We start from the raw sequence: 25,020 nt of genomic DNA, 5'->3' as shown, positions 1-25,020 counted from the left end.
CTTTTTAAATTTATTTTTTTAAAAATATTTTAATATTTATTAAATTTTCCCTTTTTTTGTAGTAAAAAGTCATCCTCTGTCTTCCGGATAAATTTCTTCTAGGGAAAATATGGATAGAACTTTGTGTACAAGAATTTGGGGACCCTGAAAATCCCTACAGGTTTTATCGTGTTAATATTAACTCTTACATTTCTGCTTCAAAAAAGCCATATCATAACACACCACAATCACCACTGAGTATTAGAAACAGTACTAGTACCGCTAAAAATATGGTTATATAGTCTTTATGAACTCAGTATATATCGCAAAAATGAATGACTAATAGCAAAATAAACAAACTTGTATTTTTTTAATGAAATGAGCCTACAATGATTTTAATTGTAAAAATTCATAACAAAAGCTATGTCTTCATAACAATGGAGCAGAAGAACTAAGTAGGGCTATTCAAGCCAAAGAAACACGATGTTGGTGTAGCTATTCAGTGCTCATTACACAAGTGCTTGTTTAGAACTGTACTGTTTATTACTAAACATCCATTGATTTACAGCCATGTCTTTGTTGTGAATGTCTAGTTAATAGTAGCTGGATCTAATTTAATAAGAATTTTAAATTATCCTGCATCATTCTATAAATGTTGTTTGCAGTATCACAACCTCCCAATTTTGCAAAGCAGGTGGAAGTACACTTCTGCCCTTTTCTAGTTTTTCTATTGCTCGCTCTCTTTCCCAAAAGTCATGCAAAAAAACAAAGTTCAGCAATTGCAAGTCCTCTGCTCCTTGCATGGACAGTGTTATAGGAAACAAATGAACCTTCAACATCAAAGCCTTAATTGTGTCCACATACTCCACAATCTTGACCTTCCCTAAGATGATTAAACATTACCAATACATGATTATTACAGTCTGTTTACTTGGCTAAGAATAGGATCTGCAGTCAAAACATCTCAGTCAAAGCATGCAGGCTAAGCTATTTAACAGACCGTACTGAGCAACTTGCATCAAGACACAAACATTTTCCACATCCTGCTACACAGATTTTAGCAATTTATGTCAAAGCAATAAGCCACTCAGTGTAAATTAGATTGATTCATGTAAAGTTTGCATTTAAAATATCCTCTAATAATTGAAAAAAAAAAATGTTTATCACTATCATTCTGGGCTGCTAAACTTAAAACACACACACACTCACACAGAGTTAATGGAACCCACAGGCTACTGATGTGGCAGTTTATCAAATGTAGCTGTAATGAAAGATAAATATTACAGGCAATTCGCACTTCATGAAAGGATAAAAGTGTCAGTGTGTAGGTACCAGTTTTACTGCAGGCCATAATCAGCAAGTAAACGAAAGTGCAAATGTCTAAAAAGTTTATGGCCTCCTATGAAGGCCTCGTCTTGTCAGGTATTGATTTAAGTTTTCAGAGGACTTTGCCAGTGTTAAACAAAGTGAGTGTTTGTGAACTTGGAGAACATGTTTTACTTCTGCCAACAAAAGTTGCCTCAAGCTAAATGTTAGCATGTCCCCATTGCTTAAATATAAGGAAACGGTAGAAACTGTTTCTTACACAACTATTTTCTTCTTAAACAGAGGGCAGTCCAGAGTGAATGTTTCATATTCTCCACCTTCTCCGCAAACATGGACTCCATATTTCTCTGAAAGCTTTAAAAAGAAAAGGGGAAAAAAGCATATAAATATTATACTAAATATTTACATAAATATTATACTAAATCAGGAGTCTTTTTTTTCCCCTCAAAATTACAGGGGGTAGTTTTTAAAAGGTTATACATTAAAACTCTGAATCACCCCTCCAAATACCAAACAGAGGGTTCTTAGTTTCTTTGTGTTTCATATTGATCAAAAAAATTCCACTGTCTTATATTTTAAGTTAAAATGGCATTATAACATACAGATCCGTCTTCCACAATGGATAGGGAAAGCCTGTAAAATTAAGGATCCCTTTTCAGATTCCCACATTTGACTTTTTCTTTATGATAGGTAATTTGCTTCTGTGAGAAAATTGTACTGGAAATTAATATCAAAAGCAGTACTTTTGGTATTAATAGTGGTATGTAACAAACAATTTCTGGCAACAGGTTTACAACTGCGGTCTGATTTTGGTTAGTATCCATTATTTCCAGGAATTCTATCAAATACAACAATTAAAATCAAAAAATCTAACGAAAGATTTAAAGGAGGAACTATATTTCCACTAAAGGAAGAAGTAACATGTTCCAAATTGTATGAATATACTTTCTAAATCAAAGTACATATTTATAAATATTTTTGAAGCTTAATGTGTCATCTGGATATCTTATTAAAACATTTAACTACATAAATCCAATAAATTAAACTTTAATAGAACTATCTTGATTATCTTGTACTTTATAAACAAGCAGCTGTGGGGCATTAACCAGGTTCTTTTACTCACTTAAAGCTGCTGAAGAGTCATGAGCAATATTAATTGCATTAATACCAATACAACTATTAATTGCTGCGTGCCAATGCAGCGTAGCCATAAGCAGCAATCAAGCCCTGGCAACGTGCCCCAGCACAGAAGCCCTCTGCCTTTTTGTGCAGGAGAAACTGTTCTCCTCCCCAGCAGACTGCATCACCTGCTGGAGAGTTCCAGCCCTGGGACACCTCAACTAGCACCGCCCAGGCTTTTCCATGCGAAGAAAGCATCAATATTTTCCTTCAAGTGATGAGTAGCTGAACAGCAGCCCTGAGCCCCCTTGCCAACACCAATCTTACTACTGGGAATATTTATCCAGCTCCCGTATGCTTTCCCTCCGAGGCACAGATGCCCATCCATGGTGTCTGTGCACTTGAAGTAGCAATGTACTTACAAGTGGGATGCAGTAAAACAAAACAAAAAATCTGTCCAGAGCCTGGATAATAATCCCATACTTGCCATTTTTCTACTTCTAGGCGAGTACAAATAGTATATTTTTGTATTGCAGGTTCTATTCTTTATATCATCATCAGAACATTTGTGTAGCATATCTATTTGATATATTCAAATAACGTCATTTTGTTGCTAAAACTGAAAGCATCCTTTGTGCTACACTCTCTTTGAAAGGTTTTTATTTCACACTTTTGGAGATGTTCACAACTTCAGCCATGGCCTCCACTAAAGAACAAAAATTCCAAAAATAGTTACTAAAGAAGAAAATATATTCTGAATCAAATAAATTAGATCTTTCATAAGGTATATAAAAGACCAGCCCAAACATTACCCAAAGAACAGTCAATCTCTATCTTACCAATGAAACACCAGGATTAAAGCACACTTCTTCTACAGGAGTTTAGTTATCAAAGATGGAAAATTTGAATTCAAGCCCTTCCTACTTCAAATGAAATCTTAGTTCCCAGACAACAATTTTAACACTTAGTAAATTCTCTATAGTTACAGAACTCTCTTTACAAGTTAATGAGTACTTTGTGATGTGAGACAACTATTCAAATAGCAAACAATTTGTAAAGACAGAAGTATAGGCAAGTAGTACCATGATGTGTATTCGATACCCTGTTTGGAAATCTTAGGGAGATTGTGAGTAGACTCTGAGATTTGGCAAATGGTCAAAAAAGCTAAAGTTAAAAACAAGGGTACGTGGTATATATGAAGCATGGTCTATAATAGTAATTTAACCATTTAGAATTTATTAAATTGATACAATTGCTCTATTATTCATCAGTAATTAATCAAAGAACTATCACTCAGAAAAAAAAATATTTTAAGAACTTTTTTTTTGTCATAATGCCAGTGTCCTGAGCCAGTTCAACTCTAAGTCCATGATTGTCATTCTATCCATGTGCTTAACCTCATCCTTACACAGACAGAAAAAAATATAAAAGTAATTCAAAATATTTTACCACTCAAAATTTCTCCATTTTTATCTATTCCCACAGCAGCAAAGCCACCTCACCTTTAATTTCAGTGATTATCACCTATAGCTGAAACACGGGCTAAGTATATAAATTAAAGCAAATCAAAAGACTGAAAAATTAGACAGCAATGATTCTTCTAAATGAAATAATTCAGTGGAAGAAATCGGGTTTGAAGGCTTTGTTTCTTCTGTCCTTTTTTGGGGGGAGGGAGGGGCGGAATCCACATACACATTGATCTTATAAAGCCTCAATTAGATTCTTTTTAAGAAGAAAATGACTACTCCATCTGTATTTCTTGCATGTCCAAAAGCCAAATTATGATACGTGCATTAGTAAAACAAATGACTTTGTACTGTCAATTGTCTAAGGCAAGCAAGTTTTTAACATCAAAGCAAGTAAGTTTATATCACCAGTTTCTAATCCCTGATCTTTAGCACCAGGGAAGTTGAACTTCATGAATTTCCATAATAATGTATAGCGGGATATTTCCAACCAATCCCAAAACAAGTGACACCCATTACAGTCCTGTATGAAAGCCCCTCTTGTATTCAGCTTTGGCACGTTTCTGGGCACTGAAGTGATGAAGAAATGATCTCTTTTCCAACTGAATTGAAAACCACATAGGAAGAACACTGTAAATTGCTTTTAGTGTGAATAACAATTCTCACAAATTTGAACTCCACGATAGGAAAATTACTGTAAGGAAAATTCCCGCACCTAGTGAAATAAACAACTACTTTGTAAATAATATTAGCTGTCAACAGAGAACCCACAAGAGAATCCTACAGAGCAAGAAAAAGTATGAATTAGATTATATATATATAAAAAAAAAAAAGGCATTTTTTGTGAAATTCCATGCTCTGCCTGTCATGGCATTTTGAAATTACCAGTTAGCTAAAGTAACCTGAATTAAAGAAAAGAGGATATATAAAAGCTGTGCAGTTTGAGGGATATGCAATATTAATAATGAGTATTATATTTTGTTTGTCTTCCTTACTGCAATGTCTAAACTCCTAGTCCTCTACCTGAGATTTCTGATGTGCAAAATTTGAGTTGCAAAAGACTAATTTTCAAATCATAAACCTAAGCATTTCTCTTCAGTTTGTTGTAAATAATTTGATTTCATTAGGGCTTTATGCCTCCCAAGTATCCAGAAAAACAATTTATTTGTACCAACTTTGACCTTCAGAGCAAGTACACACACAAAAAATAACTATAGAAACAAGTAACAGTTGTGCAGTCTCCCCTACATTGTCCTGACACCTGAATTCAATTAGGATGCAAATGTCCTGCTAGCACCACACCTTGTGCTATTCAATCATTGCTCTATGTATGAGGATATTAATAAGAGATTAAACTGCAAATGTGGGTTTTGAGAGGTATTAAACTATGACACCAACTAACTCTCATTTACCTTTAGGTGCCACACATTATGGAGAACACCTTTATCTCCCCAAAAGTCAGCTTCTGAATGTCCTAATTTATGATTTTCTTTTTTAAGGATGAATAATGGCGACATTAAAATGGAGAACACTTCTTAGTATCATACTTACTGTAACCTATTAATATAATTATAATTACCTCACTTGCTGCTATGGTTCAAAGAGAAGCAAGACTACTGATCCAGAGGAGGTGAACGGGTACCCACTTGCAACCTCACTGAAGGTGCAACTTAGTTTTCCTTTTCAAAGCTTTCTGTGAACTATAATTTTCTGTTTTCAGTATATTTGCCTAGTTCCATATAAATATTAGTACATTCAAATGTCATTGACCAAGACGGAATTGAAATTACAGTAAAGCTGATGCTTTTCTTTAATCTGCTTTGCAGAAAATTATTATTTATCACAACATTTTATTATTCCCTTATGTGCTATTTACAACAGAAACATTGGTCAAGTGAGCAGCAGCACAATTTGGGGAGTATTTACGTGTGTATTGTACTCTTCCTATTTGCGACTCCAAAGATCTCCCAAAAAACCTATATGCGAATTCACAACTCACTAGAGTTGTGAATTTCTAGAGATCGCACCATAGGTGCCTTTGCAGGTCAACACTCGCCACTTTTTCCCCGTGACGTCACTCTCGTGCAGGGAATGGCACCATGTGGCGGCTCCAGCGCAGGCCGCGGTTGGGAAGCCAGTGGCGCTCCCGCCGGCCCCTCGGCACAGACCTGGCCGTCCCTGTGGCACGGCCCAGCCGCGCGGCCCCGCGGTGCGCACAGGCCGCCACCCGAACCCGCCATGGCCTGGCCCCGCGGCGCGCACAGGCCGCCACCCGAACCCGCCATCTGCGCCCGCAGGACCCACGCTGCCCGGCTCGCCCAGGGTGCAGCTGGATTACACGGCCTAATCTAAACGGATGCCTTAAGGGGTGATCCTACTCCCTCCCCCTTCCTTTCACTGTGGAACTACAACTACCCATACTTCTCTGAAAGGATATATCTTCTTAACTATCCCTGGATCTTACAGGCATCCCTAGATTTACTGAAGATTTACTACTAAAGTCTACCTTCATGATCACCCCACAAAATAAAACATATGCTAATAATTCAACATGAACAAGCATTTTATATAGTTAATGTATCTTCATTGTGCAGGTATCTGCTAATGTATCTTCAAGTGCAGGTATTTTATCTATTTATTACACTACACAAGTGATCAACAAAAAGTTAACTCATGGTATAATTCCTGTTTAACTTTTCTATCCTTCAGAAGCAAGATTTTTTTAAATTTCTACCGAAGTCTGATTAGTTTTCTTTCTCTTTTGCAATGGTTTATTTATCATGTCCTTAACTGTTTTGGTAAAACTGCCTGTGAAGCCACTGACAAATTAATTACAAAGAGTAATTTACACACAAAAATACTTTTTGTCATTAATTTAGATTGTTTCACTGATAAAGATCAAAGTGCAGCTTTGTATATAGGTGTATAAGCAAATGATCATGGTTTGCTAACTGGCTGGAGAACAAGGAACTGTGGTTACCATAAATTGACTCTGTCATGCAAAACATATGAAAACAAACTTTCAGATCAGTTGCTCTTAATCTGTACTTAGGCTTGATGTTTGATGTTTCTACCTCAAACTTGAATAAGACTTGTGTGGACAAAAGCTAGTCTTCTCCTTGCCCCCCTCTACTTATGTAAGTCTATTGGCTCTCCTTACAAGCCTTTATCTGCCTGGAGGACGGCATAACCCTTTGCAGAGAATGAAGTACATCCTCAGAAATAAATGAAGTACATCCTCTTTTACATTTTTGAATAACTATATACAGTTGGACCACATAAAGTGTTACAGGAAAACTGAGCGGGGATATCTGTATCAAAAATGCCATCTACACTTCTGCCAAACCCATTCCTTTCTCTGAAAAAGTCTTTAATTTGCATACAATTATTTAATTTTATCATATTTACATTTAAATATTTATATTACATTTACAGTTGCAACACTGCTTCTGTGTATTCTTTAAGTAATACTCACCTCCAAAAGGAGGGGCTCCATTTGATCCAATGTTTTTCCTAGATGCTTATCTGGATCTAAACCTGCAAAGAAACAAACAAACAAAAAAAAAACCCACCACATTAAAATATGTTTTGTACAATCAAGTACTGTTTATGCATCAGGAAAGACTATCTCTATTTTTCTTTTTTTTAATTATTATTTTTTGTAAGATAACTCTCCTTTAGAAGCTATTTCCAGTATATCTAGAACCATTTTGATCCTAAAGAAAATGTACTTGACAATTCTCCCTTATGCCCTTTGGGCAACTGGTTTCCCCACTTGAAGAAAATGTGGCCAATTTCCTTTGCACTCTATCAACTGGAAAGTTATTGTTCTCTTTTCCTGGGCATTTCATTAACCAATAAAGTAAACAGGTCCACAGTAATAAAAGTACTCCATGGAAATTATCACTCTGTGTCAGAAGTTACCTTTGTGGTTACATTAAATTAAAATGCAGGTTAACCTTTTTTAGTTGTGAAATAAGACCCCAGTAACAAACTACTGTAACTGATATGGACTGTTTTCCCTAGTGAAAACTCTTTTGCTAAGTCACAGTCTCTGTATGCGACACACACAATAAAGAAGAAAGGAGAAAGATATAAAGAAAGCTCATAGCTGTTGCATGGTCATTCACAGGAATAAATCAAACAATTCCAGTAATCAATATTAAAATAATATTAAAAACAAACAAAAAACAGGTAGACCATAACCTTCGGCAGTCAGCATCAAATATCCTAGTTGGATTTGGGACCAAATTGTCAAATAGTCTTAACATTCAAAGTAAGAGAAAACAAAATGATGACTTCTGAAAATAAATTAACACCAGAAAATTTTCAGTGATCTCATTCTGCTACGACTCTTAATTACTACTTTTGGGGTTTGTTTGCAGTACTTTAATTCTTCCATTCTATTGTTTTATACACTACTGAGTATCACTGAAGAGCTGCCATCAGAATGGCTGTATTTAGAAACATTTTCTAAAATATTTACTTCATAGACCACTTTAGATGACTTAAAATTAAAGTCAATGTATAAATGTATGATATACACAAAGTTTTTTCCTGAACTCAAAGAGTTGATATGCCTTTTCATTTTTACAGAAATGGTCTTGGCATACTTAAATTTCTGTGAAACTAAAACAAGTGAATGAGGTTTCAAAACATTAAAAATTTTTAAAATATTTTATTGAAGCTCATTAAAAATTCCCTCACTATCTGAGGGAACACTGTAAAAGTCATTTAATAATTAAAATAATAAAAAATGAGTTTATTCCTCGCTCTGTTCCTTTTTTTAATACTGGCTTATTGGTCTTTATTAACAGGCTGAAAATTTAATCTGAATAGTGTAGATAGGATGTTGATCACTTATTCCAATGGAAATAATTTCAAAGATTTTTTTTTTCATTTCATTAGATTGTACTTTGCACTGAAAAGGAAAACTCTTTGTTTTTTTTTTGAATACCGAACATCTGTCATTTTCCATACTGCATAAGTGGGTCATGAGCGCAGACTTCCAACAGGTTACGTATTTTTATCTCCAAAACAATGGAACAAAAGTGTTTGTGGTACCTGCTGTCTTGTATGCCAGAGCAAAAGCCAATCTGGCCTACACTGAACACCACAAGCACTCCAGTGAAATCCTCCAAGGTACACCAGCTTAACTTTACGCCCTGGATTTTAATGGAATAGGTATTAGTCTGAACAAGTGTTTTTTTCTTAAATTGAATTATAAATAAATGAGGACCATATTACAGTGCATATTTGACAAATTTATATTAACAACCTTCATTAAGAGCATTACAACCCTTTTCCTTAATAAACACAAATTGGTTTCCTTTAAAATTAGCCCAAGGGATATATCAGAAACATGTGGCAAAGATGTTAAATCCAGACATCACATTAATTCTTTCACAAGTTTCTTTGATATTTAGAAGGACATACCTACTGTTCTGCCCTCAATGATTACAAAATAATAATTAAAAAGAAACAATTACACAAATAGCATACAAAGTTCAGATAAACTGGTTGTGTATATTTAATACTGCCCCAAACAAGATAAAAATATTGTGAGCGAAGAGAAACTGTGGATTGCTAAAGGCATCAAGAAACCAAGGTTATCTGCAATTTGCAGACTCAGTAGTCCACAACTCAAATCTCTAGTGTATGCATTTTCAGATGAAGCCATATGTCTGCTGTTACAGTCAGTATAATGAAATATTTATATCCATACTTGCGTAACAGCTAAAATAAAGCTACGCTTCTATTCAACATGTTTTTCTTTAAACAAATGAATAGATTGCTTCAGGTCGTTAAAATACCCTAGATTTTTAAGTACCATGAGTTCTTCCAACATTCTATATAACCACATCCTACAGGTTCTTCCCCCATGAATCCAGCTCTAAGAAATCTGGCTGGTTGGATAAACCAATAACAAGGCCCAGGGTCTGGAAGACTGTATGTGGAATTAAGAAATTAATTAGGAAGAAGAACTATAATTTGCAGCACTGACATCTATTTTACTTTACTTGCATGTATCAACGGAAAGCAATTACAATTCAATTAAAATACTCACTTTTATTACTTTACTGACTGACCTTGAAGTTAATGCCTGTTTTATTTAATTGCATCATCTATGAATAAATGTTAACCCTAGAATGTTATGCTCCATTATTTCTAATGCAATTTTTTCAACTCTCCGACTGAATTACATCAGTCAATTTATTAAGTGCTGTCAAAAATGCAAGTGGGGCTTTATTTCTTTAAGACAGATGAGTACGTGAAGAGAGAAACATCCTGAAAGATTTGGTAACAACTGTTTTTAACACTGACCAGGAAACTGAGCCATGCTCTCATCTCTGCTTTCGCGGCCTAGAGGTTTACTGTAAAAATCACTATTCAATGGGACAAATGGTATGATCACTATGAAAAGCAATTCCTTGTCCATTTGTAATTCCTGATATTTCCATCAAAAGGAAAAGAAAACCTTCTTGCACCAAGCCTCGGTGGCTGCAGGACAAACTGACACAGCTTCAAGACAACTACTATAAAGAACTGCAGTAACAGAAAAAGAGTGAGAACGCATTGAGGGTTTTGTTCTGTAGTGCAAAAACAAACACACACACACATAACTTCACTAGTGTTAAGTTACAATGCAACAGAATGTGTACATTAACTGGTTCACTTTGTACACATGCACAAGGTAGCATAAGCCCTTATGTAGCGTAAGATATTTCCATACTTTGAAAAGTTCCAATGCCTTTATGCTTTGAAGAAAGGGTTTAAAATTTGGTTTAGTGGCAAAGAGGAACATTGTGAATGATATGATCTGCGCTGGTGGTAAAATCTGTGTCACTTTCACTGAATTGATCCACATGCACACAAGTTCTAAGCCTTTAAACAGTCACAGTTCACAAATGGACCAACAGAGACTTCTCAAAGAGGACATGAGTGGACTAAATGAAGAAAGTAAAAGACAGAGATAAAGTAAAGGATCAGATTATAACAAGATATCTGGTAAAATTTCAGCTCAAAGAGGTCTGGGGAGCAAAACACCTCTGGTTTCACCTGTGCAGACACGTTTCCAAGGGTCTGAGCTCAAGCTCTGCTTCAGCACAGGAACCTGCATAGTGAATGTCAAGCAGTGTCAAGCAATATTCTAGGGTTAGATAAACACCACTTATCCCTCTTGCTTTTCATGGTATTGATTTTTGTTGTTTTGATACCTTCATTTTCCTTAGCTGTGGTTAGTCCAGTGTATCTTCGCCCAAAGCTCTCTGTTGTCACCTCCACTACACCCCTAACTTCCTTTTGACATGAAAAGCTTTTTCCAAAAATCTCATCTTCCACTTGTATCAAAGTGTACAAGCACCGTGATAAAAAGCATTCCAAATTCTTTCCTTATTTTTCCAACCTTTTAATTACCCTCTAAATCAAGACTTGACTTCACTTGGATTCCACTCCTAGCTCTCTCTTCTCACTTAGTTATTTCTTTTGCATCACAGCCTTCATGAATCCCAAGGTAATTTTAGCTGACTTCTGGTCTTGAATCAACTTCCCCATTTTTCTATGTTGATAGAAAAAAAAGGTCTGGAGTAAAAATAACTCCCGTGCTTTCTTACTTGTTCTCGAACCCTTTCCCCTTATGTCTGGTGAACAAATAGATGCAGTACCTTTTCTTTTGCTTTTACATGAATAATGTAGCTAAATAAATTAGTAGACAAAGATATTATGGAGTATGCATAAGGAAAAATAAAATAAAATTCTAAAGGAAAAAATAAGTTTTGGAAGCTTAATGTAAAGATTCAGTGACAGCAGTGTGCCTTAGCTAGAAAATAAGTATTAGAAGGGAGAAAAGAATAGTAGGAATACCAAAGTGCATGCTAAGCGTAAATTTGATTTGCCAAACTTATAAATTACAAAAAAAATACAGTTATAAAAATGAATTAAAAGCTACCAGTTACATATACAAGATAATATTCTAAATGAACATTGAGAATGATTTTTCTAATAAGTTTAAGGACACTTTTTAGAATACATTATTCCTAACAGAATAGATGATCATTAAAATTTTATGGTACTGGGAAAATATTATTTGCCATTTTATGTTCGACTTAAAATTATGATAAACAAAAGAAGTGTTTTTCCTACTAATAAAAACAGACAAAATCAAGAGCAAAGGTGGCAAAAACCGTCACAGACTTCATTATAGCTTCAGTGTCTGGTAACAGCCCAAGAGAAAAACAGAAATTTTAAATAAACCAAAACACTAGTATTTAGTTTATGTCAAATGTAAAACAAGCAAACAAACTCAAAAGACAAACTTTCAAATAGCATAGAAGAAAAAAGCAGGGACCTTCTTTGATTTCTTAACATCTGTTCCTCTCCTCCATTACATTTGCTTTGTGAGCTCCTGCCTTAGGATTTTCTGAAAATATTTTGAGGAAGCAAATACATTCACTTGTAGTAATATAGAAAGTTCCTTCCTTTCATTTCCCCAATATTGATTAGGGAAGCAGCTTTTAGAAGTACTCAGTGCTAAAAAATAGGACCAAATTATCAAAGAACATGACTTCTATTCCATTGCATACATGATGTTTTCAGGTAAAACTCAAACAGCCACCAATTTTACTTCAAGACATGGTCCAGTTTAGAGCAAGTGTAGTGGGCTTTCCTCTGAGGCAGTCTGTCTCTCCATGGGACCAACAGGGAAACATGCTGTGGACCCTCATTGCTCCTCAAAATTTAGGCTATGATCCCTCTTTTTTTTCTAACCAAAGCTAAGCATGGAGATTGCCTAGAAGCACTCGTTCAACTGGACCTAAGAGATATACGATGTAACCAAGGTGTAAGAATCACACTTCAAAACGTAGGCCGAGCACCAAAAGCTGATCAGCTCTAACACAAAGGTGAGCAGTTTTGTAGCACAACTTTTCTTCTGTGGTCTGAAAAAGGGCTAGAAGTTTGAAACACAGTTTACCACTCAGTTTTCCTTTTTCATCTTAATATTTCTATTACGTGACCTCACGATTACAACTTACTTGAGGTTTTTAATTCAAAAGTGACTCATTACTGTGCTGTAAACAAACTGAGAGAACTTGCAATGTATAAGCAAACTACTGCATATTAATCCCTTACAATCCATTAAAACATGGCAACTTTGCCCTAATTTTCTGATTTTGATTAAAAGCATTTTTTTTTTCAATTTCTCGAGCAAACAATAAAGACAAACATGAATCTAAAACAGTCAAATAAAAACTAGGATCTCTTAGGACAAGTTCCTTAATTGAATGATGTAAAAATAATTTAAATTATACTGACAGACTGAGTTTAGTGATATATTAAGATGTATAATTGAAGTTATATTTCAATGTTAATTCTTGACTCCACAAGATTTAGGTACCAGTAACAAGTAAAGTAAAAGTATGCAAAATTGCAAGTTCTATTTTAACTGAGGCCCATACTGTGGAGAACGCAAAGATTCCTTCCCAATGTACCCTTTACACCTAGTGCAGCAGCGCAAGCAAGTTGTTTTGAAACCCTGTACCGGTGAACCATCTTGGAAACCAATGTACGTGGTTTCCAAGATTCTGATGCTCTTCTGCAAGTTAATTAATATTTTAATCCATAGAATGTATTCACAGAACAAGGCTATGAAAATCACATCTTATGATTATGCTATATTATACTGACTCACATGAACAACAGATATTACTAGATTTTCACACACCTGTATGTTAAAGGCAATCATCTATTTCAACTCTTACTAAGTAACCCCATTCTAATTTTCTCACAGTTCTAGTGAAGAGGGATTATATTTCAAATATGAAGATATTATGTATCATACAGACATCTTTAGCAGTAAAAAAGTGCCGCTAAAGATCAATATCAATATTATTTTTTATTCCTTAGTTTTGCTGTTAGATCATGGTATACTTTCCATCATTAAATCTTCTCATATACACTCTAAAAGAAAGAAGGGTGATTTACTCACGAGATCCACAGAAGGCAGGTGAAGAAGGGTTCCTATGAATATCTTTTGCATATGAGAGAGCAATTGGTATCCCATTTGACAGAGCATGCTACTCTCAGATAGAAAACTGTTGCCACTGGCAAAGTTTATGGTATTAATTTGTAGCGGTGGATTTAGGGGAAAAGTACTAACTAATGTTCACTTACTTGCATAATTATGTGTTTTCTACATAAAACAGCAAGCTTTTACCTTGCCAATATTGGCACTGAGTTAATGGAAAACAGGCCAAGGCAAGTGCACAAGTATGCCAGTGTTGATGAATGTCAAGCTCAAGTTACAGATTTGTTTCTTGCTTTAACATCTGTACAATATAGGCTCTAATGCACTGCCCTTTAGACTATTAAATCTGTTATTTTAAGTATTTTTGTTGCAGTTTAGCTTTGATTATCAATCAAAAAGGCAAAAAGTTAACCTATAGCTTCGTTTTTTTGCCACTTGATATGCTAAACAATCTTCATACCTTAAATCTGCTTTAATAAGGCATGCAATTATTAAAGCACTACAGAATGGCCCCAGAGCACATAAGCTCCATTAAATTTGCTTACATCTAATTACGTCTGCCTAAGGCAGGTGAGAAATTGACTCTGATAAGATCTTTCTTTTACCTGTAGCCAAAAAAAAAAGGAAAGATAGGGAAAAAAATGAGTCTTGCAGTGATTTTCTACCTAATTGCTGTCTACAGGTATTTATGGTATTTGCTCCTTAAATGAACAGCCAACAAAGCACTCTTTGTGCATCAACTAGTGCATTTTAAGGTTTAAGCCTGTAGAATTACAAAAGACAAGCTTATCTTGCTTTCTGGATGAGTGAGGCCATCACTGATGTCTCTTCATGAAACAGTTTTATCTATCATATCATCTAAATCTTATATGTTCTTTAAAAAGTCTACTTCAAATAGACTTTATCTTTACCAGATTTTGAATAATTGAAGAGAATAATTGAAAAGAAAAACAAATGAGTATGTAAAACTTGATGGCAAAATAATTCTGTTTGGAAAAACATGCTACCTACGTTTGTTGACACTTTTTTCTTCCTATTAACATACAATGTAAGCAAATCCTTTCTCTTTAAAGTAAAAAGATGACCCTGCAAGTCTTATTCCACTAAAAAAATATTTTGAGCTTCTTTTTCTCCTAATTTAAGAAAGAATTGCTGTGCAGTAGAACATGCAGCAATTTATTCCTCTGTACTAACAGCTAGCTTTCCCCAAAATAAAAGTATTAAAATTACAATCCTTGTAAGTGAATGATGCAACTTGGCTTTTCCAATCATTTTCTGCTTATGAGAAGGGCAAAAAATAAAACAAATTAAAGTCACGCCATGAATTCATGCATAGTCCAAAGAGCTATATTCATTTCTTGGCTAATATTTAAGTATTAATTACTTTACTATAAAGCAGGCTTTTAAAGAAGGACAGACTTTGAGAACCTAATGGGAAAGTTACACAAATAAGCTAGTCACCAGATTTCTAATGCAAAGGTACACAACAATTTAAGACACATGCCTTTAGCCATCCAAGTAGCTCGTATTATACTAGCCATTTTTTGGTCTAACAAGCCAAAAAACTCCAGCGATTTCCCCCACCCCTGTCCACCACACAGTCCTTTGGTCACATTTTATACCTCATCTTAAGCCTCATCTGCTACTCTTAAATGAAAAACTACATAGAGGCCTAAAACACTATCAACACATTGATACTGAAGTATCAATACATTGTATATACTGATAACAAGTATTATGTTTCTTACATGCTTCTCAAGGCCGCAGAGCACATCATTCAACAAGCCTCTACAACTTCACTTTATCGTCAATAAAAAAAAAAAATATTAGCTTGTGCAATGATTTGCTTCATTATAAAAATCTCATTTTAAACATTTACTAATAAAAAGACACGGTGATTTTGAGCTCTGAAGTACTAAACAATTACACCGTAATACCACTCTTCAGAAAGCAACAAAGAAATATTACTCTTTACCAAGCGAAAAGATTATCTTTATGCAAAATGTTTTGGTCTCCCATAATTACATCTTGTTTGATGTTAATTTGTTAGGTTTCTATTAAAACTTTCACGGTTGTTTTATAATTTTGTCTAGCCACCAGTTTGTATCATCCATAAATGACAATACTGTGAACTACTGAATTATGCATGCGTTTTTACCGAGAATCAAAACTAAACCAAAACAAAAAAATCTACTGAAGGAATTTAATGACTATGCTAGAACTATGCTATTACTTCCAGCTTTTCAATGTCTACACTGAGAAAAATAAGAATTACATACAGGTAAAATGATGATTCAGACATCTAGAAAAAAAAGAAAAAATATCTTTTTCATGTGTATGTTAACATTTCTTATCCTAAAATATAAAACAAAATTTCTGTTTCTCTCAGATGTGCTACGGACTTGTTCACTAGCATTTTAACACACAATACGGCTCAGAAACTGGATACATACCAAAAGCTGCCACTTTTATGATTATGGCTTCAATGTTGGATGATATCATTTCTTTAAGTAAAATTTCCTGGTTCCGGCGCCAAAGATAAGCTAACGGCTGAAGATTAAGCCTTCTGCATCTTAAAAGCAACAAAAAAAGTTGAATGAAATCCAAAACAAAGCTTTTACACAGCATAATTCATTCAAAACTAAAGAAATTTAATTTGCCTGATTTCCTACTATTTTTTCTATCATTTCAATTAAAATATTTTCCTAGATTTCACTAAACACACACTAAGTCTAACACAAGATAAAAGGAAGAAACCTTATTCTGACTGTAATTGACCTATGTAAGTTGTAACTCCCTCGCATAAACAGAGTTGCATAGGAATAAAATCCATCTCTAAACCTTTAGGAATGCAAACCCATAAACAGCTTAGGTGGTGATCAATTTTTATCTACACAGTTAAAGTGCCACTCTGAGTTACAAGCATAACAGATCACCAGTGCAACATGCTGAATTTGTTACACTTAAACCTGCGATTAGTATCTACACTCAAGAAAAGGATAGCTCAAGAAAAACTGTACAGTTTGTGAAATAACAACTTGATAATGTATTTGATACATAACTTTTAATTGTTTATCATTTTAGAGCATGCTAACTTGCACTATTGAAATGCAGTCCTACTGCAAATTCCCAAGAAACATAAATTGATGACAAAATATGTAGTACCTAGATCCTAAAAAACAGATTTGAATTCCTAGGTCAGATCACTCAAAATATCACGTTAAATGGGAATTGACAAATGTTTAATATACGCAATTTCTCATTAAATGAACATCAAGATTGTGCAAATGGGTGTTTATTGCCGACACATACGTAGCACCCACATACTCTCATTCATTTTGCTGCAACTTTTGTATATTTTAACAAAGCACTCAGTTGTAAAATTAACAAATATTTAACAACTTTGAATGCCAGGTTAATTCATTTATGTGCCTACCTTTATTTATCAAATTAGCTGAATCCACATAATCAGAATGGTTTAGGTCTCAAAACTTGACTGCAAGGGGTAAATCTTTGGATCAGTGTGTATTTTTACCACTGAGTGCCTTTGGAATTAATCTGGTCAGTTGGCAACATTGCCGTGTGCCACCGATCTTCTGGCTGTGGTAACAGACCAGAAACCAAAAACAACAAAAATGATCTTTTTAAAATATCTAGTAACATGATCGAGTATTTATTAAAACGTCAAATTCTTTCTAGCTTTCAGCATGTACATTAATCCTAGGAGAAAAACAAAGAAGCTTTTTCTAACTAAAGTTTACCTGTGTAAACTGAAAAGGAAACATTCATCAGATATAACTCCCTGATGTGAGTAGAGTAGCACTAATTTCAATATTGCTGAAATTCATGAAGTATTTCAGATATTTTTTATTCCACTATCAACAAATAACTAATGAACTCTAATTATCAGGCTATTTCTGCATTTCATCAGATGTACATAATGATTTTTTTCTAGACCCAAATCAAATCCGGGCCAACATAACACAATTCCTACCATTTGTTGTGCTAAGGTTCTTAGAAGTATCACAATGTGTCCAGACTTAAAGAAGAGAGAAATGAGAAATCAAAGTTCTTGACATTATTATTATTTCTGTAATAGATTTTAAGGAATGTCATTTAGTTCCTGATAACAAGTGACGAGACTGGTAGATTCGACTGATCACTGTAATGGAGAAAGAGTAACTGGATTCAGCTGTACTGTGTAATAAAGATAAATACTTTCTTACACATCTTCCACTCGAATTCGCTGGTAATCAGAAAGAATGGCTCCCACAGAGACACCCTCCACTCCTTCCTCATCCTGAAAAAAATATAGGAAATAATAAAGTTGGCATTTTATGCAATTTAAACATTTTAAACAATCAAGATCTACTAATTCTATTACAGAACCAACCAAGAAGTACCTTGATATACATCTGGAACACAGATCTTCCATACAAGAGAGCAGTGCAGCTGCCTACCATGTGATTATTACTCTAACAAAGTAATCTAGTCGAATCTAGTATCACTCTACAGAAGAAATGGCCACTGTAACTGAAAAATATTGAATTTAACAGCTTATCCCAGAGCATTCCTGACATAGTGAAAATTAATTCCAGCTCTTCTCTGTAACCGAAACATCAATTATTCCACCTACAAGTAAATATTAGCAACACACAATCACGACCATACTTGTTTCATTGTATGTTTCATATGCCACACTGCATATATATATCATGTAGTAGGTGTTGAGATTACTATCCTAACCCCAGAGAAAAAGACACTTTCTAGCAACTTATTAAATTCTGCTAACAAAAGGGTTTTCAAAACAACATTCTCTTTGGAGTGGTGTTTCCATTTCACTTAAGCCATCTATTCTGTGTTTTTATTTTAGATCCACTGAGAACACAATATTTGAAATTTGTACTTAAAATATTTCATGGTTGTTGCCCTTTTTTTTTTTTTTTTTAAGCTCTAGTCACAAGCAACATGTTATATTTACTTTCTTTTACAAACATTTAGTCTGGTTAGACTTTAGTTATGGTCAACCTTTTTTAAGTAAGGTTGACCATAACTATAAAGGAAGATCTATCTACCTTCTGAAGCTGCTCAGCAATCCTATGATGTTTGTAGCAAGACCGTACCAGAAAATTTTAACTATATATGTAGGTATTTACTTCAAAATTAAACTAGTCCTTCCCTGCAACATTACTGAATTGAAAATTCATCTTCAGTTTCTGGTCAGTAAAATACTTCCAAAGGTATTTTGTTCATAATTATCTTGTAGTGAACAATTTCCTATTTTATATCTATGCTGGACTAAAATATCTTTGCATTAATTCTCGAATTTCCCCAACCAAATTCCCAATTCATTCATATCCATCTGTACTTCTCAGTTAAGACTCTACTTATCAAAACTCCTAGCTATAATATTGGAAATTTGATTATTGTCAAATGCTTGTACTTGTACACATCATAATGGATGTTCTATATAACCAACGCCAAACCTGAGAGGATTCAAATATTCTGAAGAATACGGCTACAAATTTATTTTAGCTTATCTGTTGCTAGCTTACTATCAAATGCTTTTTTTTTTTTTAAACTCACTACTATCCAACCATGCTACTTTTGCTTCCCTTCGAGTTTTCTGTGCAACAATGCTTCAAAGCTCTTCGCCCAGCAAAAGCTCTTTCCCAAGTAAAAGCAGTCAGACATTGCACTTCCCTCTGCTCTCCAAGAGAGAATTATACTTTAAAAAAAAAACAAGTAACAGGTGTATGTAACTAGAAGTTTCATTAAACAGATGCTACCTCAAAATAATTCATGGAGCCTCCTGGGTCTTCAATACACCTAATACGTTTCCCCTGGGCTTCTTTGTTCCATGGAATTTTGATACACAGTTTCCCTGTACTGCATTTGTATTCTCCTCATGGGTCTAAGGTTCTTTTTAAAAATTATACCTTTAAAACCCATAATAATCCTGTAAAGCATGACAGCTAAGTACTGTTTGTTCATATTTTTATGCAAGAAGAAAAAAAAAACTCACTTTGGCTAGAATTACTGGTTCATAAAGCAATCTCCAATGTACAAATACTGCAGTTTAAATAAATGAATACAACTGTGAAATAGCATGAGCTCACCTGACCATCGTAACTGTGCCTTTATATCCTCTATAATATGTATACACCAATATACTCATGTCTCACTGAAGCAAATGGGCAGGACACTACCCTAAAAATACAGCTTGTTTCTTCACTTGCAACAAGTGTTTCATTGATGTACATTAAATTATTTTGGGATAATCATCTGTCCCCTGGTTAAATGAAATGCAACTCACTCCCATTAGCTAGTGTTCTCAAAGTATTCCATCACTCTTCTTGTGAGGTAACACACTTAAACTGAGTAAACTATTCAGGGAGAGGAAAAAAAAAAAATCACTGGCACATTTAGAATAGGCCAAGGTGCAGCAGTATCCATTTGGGAGCATTTGGATTCAATCTGCATTTTGGTTTGGACTGGCACCTGCACGCAGACCTGTTTGCTCCACACATCCCAGCACATAGCGGCACTTCAGAGAGGCCCCCAGGAAAGCTCCTTTTCCAGAAAGGATGAGAGAGTTTCCTCAATAGATAATGAAAGGCCATTATTCACATCATTCCATATTCACCCAAAACTTGAGCAAGAATCTTGGAAAGTTGGTTCCCCACAGTCAGCTGCCCACCAGAGCTTACAATAACACCAGCAACTATAACCAGTAAGCAGTTCCTTCAGTAAGATTTTGCTATAGATTTAAGTTTTGCATGCTTCAATCTACATGGCTACGCTAGCTTAAACAGAGAAGTGTGCCACAGTAAATAACACTAAACTATTTTTGTGTACCTATAATTATATGTATATAGTTATCCTCCAGACACCAAATGCTGTTTACTCCATAAGGCTCTTTTTTTTTTTTTTTTTCCAATAGGTGCAAAGTATATCTCCCCAAACCCTATTAACATCCACTAACATCTAAATTTTCTTACAATCCTGTGTTAGTTATGATGCAAAGATAAACACCCTCTTTTATCTCTGCAACTCGCAACCCGCCATCACAGCTGCAACCAACACAACCACCTCTTGGAGGTGCAATGAGAATCAAAATGGGAATCATTGCACCCGTTGGAGGTGCAAAGGGATCCACAGGATCAGTCCTAAAGTACATTAATAATTCTAATAGTGAGGTGTTTCAAAAAGAATGGGTAGAAATTTAGCTGACATGCTATCCATGCTAAAATGTAGACGACATTTAACAGGCAATTTAACAGGTAAGAATAGGATGAATAGCCTTGATTAATATCCCTTAAGAGAGAAGAAAAAAAAAGTTTTGTTTAAATTAAAAACAATCGCATTTTAAAAGCATTCTATAAGAGAGACTCTCCCCACTCACAAATTAAAAAGATTAAGAAACTTTGGAAACAAGCTGAAGCAATGCAAGTAACTCCTGCACTGACGTTTCCTCTCGGAGCTCTGAATTTTACCCTGCGGCAAATGCCAGCGTCTGCCACAGTGACTCGGGGAACTCTGTGATCTTCCAGCCCCAGCAAATAGACCCAGGTGACTACGCTTTGAAATCACACACATTTAAGGACTCAGCAGGAAAGGTCCCACTTAAAATACTCCTCTACTGCAAACAGTTTAAAAGTTTTATTGAATATTAGTAGTAGTAAAATTAATGTCAATATAGCCAGTAAAGGCCTTGAGTAAGGAGCTCCAGTGAACATATTTAGTGTGGGGATGGCAGACTGGCATCTGCAAATAAGTACCAGCTACCTGAAGTTAATGAAAAACCACGGATGCAAGTTTGAGAAAGTTGTGGGAGAAAGCTGTTCAGTGACATGGAAGGGCTTCCCCCCCACCACTCCAATTTTATTAATAAAAAAAAATACAAAAATTCTTAAGCACTATTTGTTAAAGTGATGTTTAAACTATGCAACACTATTAATGCTTTGCTAACTCAATGAATTATATTAAAATAAAAATAAATTACTACTACTTCAGTACCTTTAGACAATACCCAAAGCATTCTTTTCACCGTGATATCAATATACTTCCCAGTATAAGAATTGATATATGTATAATGCATACACACAGACACTCAACATGGATATTTACTGAAAGTAAAGAGTTGTTAATATCTTGTAAGACCTTTAAAAAAATCATTTTTCCCCGCTAGAACTATCAAAATTTCTCATTTTAAAAGGCAGACTTAAAAATGAAGTTTTAAAAAGTATCTAAATAACACAAAATTCTGAGCAGCAGCACAATTTTTTTATATAAAAGATAATTACTGTTTAGACTGTAAGTGAAATTACATTATTATTAGATTTTCTTGTTAGAACCATTTACACATTTCTACTCATAACATTCATGAAGAATGATCATCATTAAGAATTGTGGTGGAAAAACACATAGATCTGTGCAACTGTAATTGTATTAAAATGGATAACTTTTTTATATATTATTTTAAAATAGTGTAACGAATAACACAACTCAAAGTTACTGTTCTATTCATATCACAGATAACTTTCAGCTACATTTTCTATCAGAAAATGCATAAAAATTAAACAGTTTTGTGAAAGCTGCAAAGCATAAGTGGCTGAGTATGCCTTCACCAACTGTTAAAAGTGTTTGTATAGCATACATGTAAAATATTGATGTAGTAGAGTATATCTTATACAAAATATAAGCAGAAACTTAAAAGTAATATATGTTTGAGCAGCATGATTTCAAATTTGCCTCCCCGCCCCCACCCCAGCCTCTTTTCAGTGATTGATATTCAATTAAAGAGTGACCATAATTTGAGGAAATGTCTAAATAGAGGCTTTAACATACCATTCTGGCAGAAGGATTCTACTAGCAAGCAAAATATTTATCACGGAGATATTAGGACAGGAGTTTTGTTAAATTTCACATTTTAATGTCTCTACCTGACCCTCTCAGAGTTCAAGAAAAAGATTAGTGATAATGCTTTCAATTTAATTACTTTATTACATGCGCTGTAATTATTAGTGCGAAATGTTACATTAATGAATATAAAAGTTAGCAGTAAATTACCTCGTAGTTATTATCAATTTCCCAAGCTACTGCTCCTTAAGATAACCCTCTCCCTACGGTCCTTCCGGTAATTTTTCTTTCCCTGGTAAACATGATGATTAAACAGCACACAGTGCAAACCTTTGATACTTTTTAAATTAAATCCATGCTGAGCCTAAGGGCTGTGTCTGATTTCAACTAAATATGTCAGTTAATCAGATAAAAAATTATCAGTAGCCCAAAGAAATGGCAGCCTTAGGCCTCATCAGTGCCAGCGAAAGCTGAACGAAATAAGACATACAGACAATATCATATTATGAGTAAAGGTTACTGCTAAGCATATAACTGCATCCAACTATTCACCACCTTAACAAGAAGCGAATAAAGAAATATTGGGTGCAACAGTCAAAATATTAACAAAAAAGAAAAACAAAGGGTTAGACTACCATATATGCCTGGACTCATGCTTTAAAATAAAAAATGAACATTCCAATTTAGAAAAATACAAAGAACGGTTAAACTATCTTTATTTTTTAACATTTCCTTAATAGCTTTGCCAAAATAGAGTTCATCTGATGAGAAAAATATGTAGGGATAATCTATATTTTTAAGCATGTTTGCAGCTAATATCCTCCTTGACCCTTACATTAGCAACTGTTTTGTTTCATTACCAAAACTGCTACACATGTTTAAATTAAAGCTTAAGATCAATTGCATCTGGAAAATGATTATCAGCCATTTACAAAATTACCGATTAAAACACAACACATTTATCATAAATGATACACGTACGAGTAACTGAACTTTTAGGCTCCTGCAATTGAATAGCAAGATCTTACATGTGAGTATTTCAGCATAACTTATGGAGCTTTCTACAGTCACGGCTTACACCCCTCAAACACAGTATGCGATTCTGTAAGCCTTGGTATGGCGGGGCAGCTGCAAGAAATGGAAGACAGAACACAGCCGTCCCTGAGATAGGCAACACGCAGCATTTGTGAGAAGGCCAGTCTCTGCTAAGCCTCAAAATAGGCCTCGATATCCCTAAAGGGCAGCAGAAAATCAATTAAAAACTTATTAATTTATTCCTTTGTGCCTAGGCATTGCTGCTCTCATGATGCTCACAATTAATGTTATTTTGAAAACTGAAGGTCAAGGTCCATAACTGAATTTACTCCCTAAGCAGGAAACTCCTACGGCATTCAGAAGATGGGGAGCAGAACTCCCAAGGGGAATGGGATGACAAATTCGGAAAAGAGCAAGTTTAATATTTCCATTTAAAGGAATTTTTGTAAATTGCCACATTGTTCAACTGAGAGAGCAGCAATGAACCACCAGGGGCAAGGGAAAAGAAGTAGTTTCTTAAATCAACTCTGTCACCTAAAAAAGTGAGAAAATGTAACATCAAACAAACATCAAACAAAGCAGTTCAATTATGTACAATAGTTAGCTCATTTGAGAGGAAAAATTAATCAGCACCCTTAGTGCAGAAAAGGCATATGTATAGGCAAAGGAGACAAACTGGTAGCTTCTGTGAACACAAAGATAGAAAAAGGGATTTTACCACCAGTTTAACAGGACAAGGATGAAGAGGAAGAACGAACGTTAAAGGAAGGTTTCCACCGAGATCAGGATTTTATTATTTTATAGAAATAAATAAAATAATAATAATAATAAAGAATAAATGTAGGGAACTGATTTTGTAAGAACCAGGTAAGCTCTTTTCTGAGATCAAGGTAGAGAGATCAAAGAAGAAACTGCTACTTTCTGAAAAAACATTCTACTTCTATCACAGCTACAATGGCAACAGCAATTCTACTACATCATGGAGATGTCAATACAAAGAGATCTGGAATAGAAATTACACAATGCAGGAGTGTAAAAAGCCAAACTGAACAGCCACATCCACCTACTAAATCATATTTTCTGGCAGACTCTTCCTCTAAAACTCTCAAGCTTACATGTCTCGCACATCTTATCTTATACCATAATGCAGAAAGACTTCAGAGAAACAGAATATACTTGAGAACATAACTGAATTTATCTATAGCCTCA

At 34.7% G+C, this 25,020-nt stretch overlaps 1 protein-coding gene across 1 annotated transcript in view; it reads right to left on the bottom strand.

Moving 5' to 3' along the window:
- DPH6 (diphthamine biosynthesis 6) overlaps positions 1-25,020 on the bottom strand; it is a 180,535-nt gene that overhangs the window by 113,983 nt on the left and 41,532 nt on the right. Inside the window, exons 4-7 of the mRNA XM_088529290.1 lie at positions 18,141-18,214; positions 16,368-16,486; positions 7,366-7,427; positions 1,565-1,659 (exon numbers count right to left, since the gene is read on the bottom strand). Of these exons, the coding sequence (XP_088385416.1) occupies positions 1,565-1,659; positions 7,366-7,427; positions 16,368-16,486; positions 18,141-18,214 (350 nt within the window). The remainder of the gene's footprint in view (positions 1-1,564; positions 1,660-7,365; positions 7,428-16,367; positions 16,487-18,140; positions 18,215-25,020) is intronic.

This window comes from Tinamus guttatus, unplaced genomic scaffold (genome assembly GCF_059628265.1).
Source record: "Tinamus guttatus ecotype Peru unplaced genomic scaffold, ASM5962826v1 Tinamus_guttatus_pri_ptg000327l, whole genome shotgun sequence".
Taxonomy (NCBI): Eukaryota; Metazoa; Chordata; class Aves; order Tinamiformes; family Tinamidae; genus Tinamus; species Tinamus guttatus.
The sequence above is the reverse complement of the archived record's forward strand: the minus strand, read 5'-3'. Positions and strand labels throughout refer to the sequence as shown.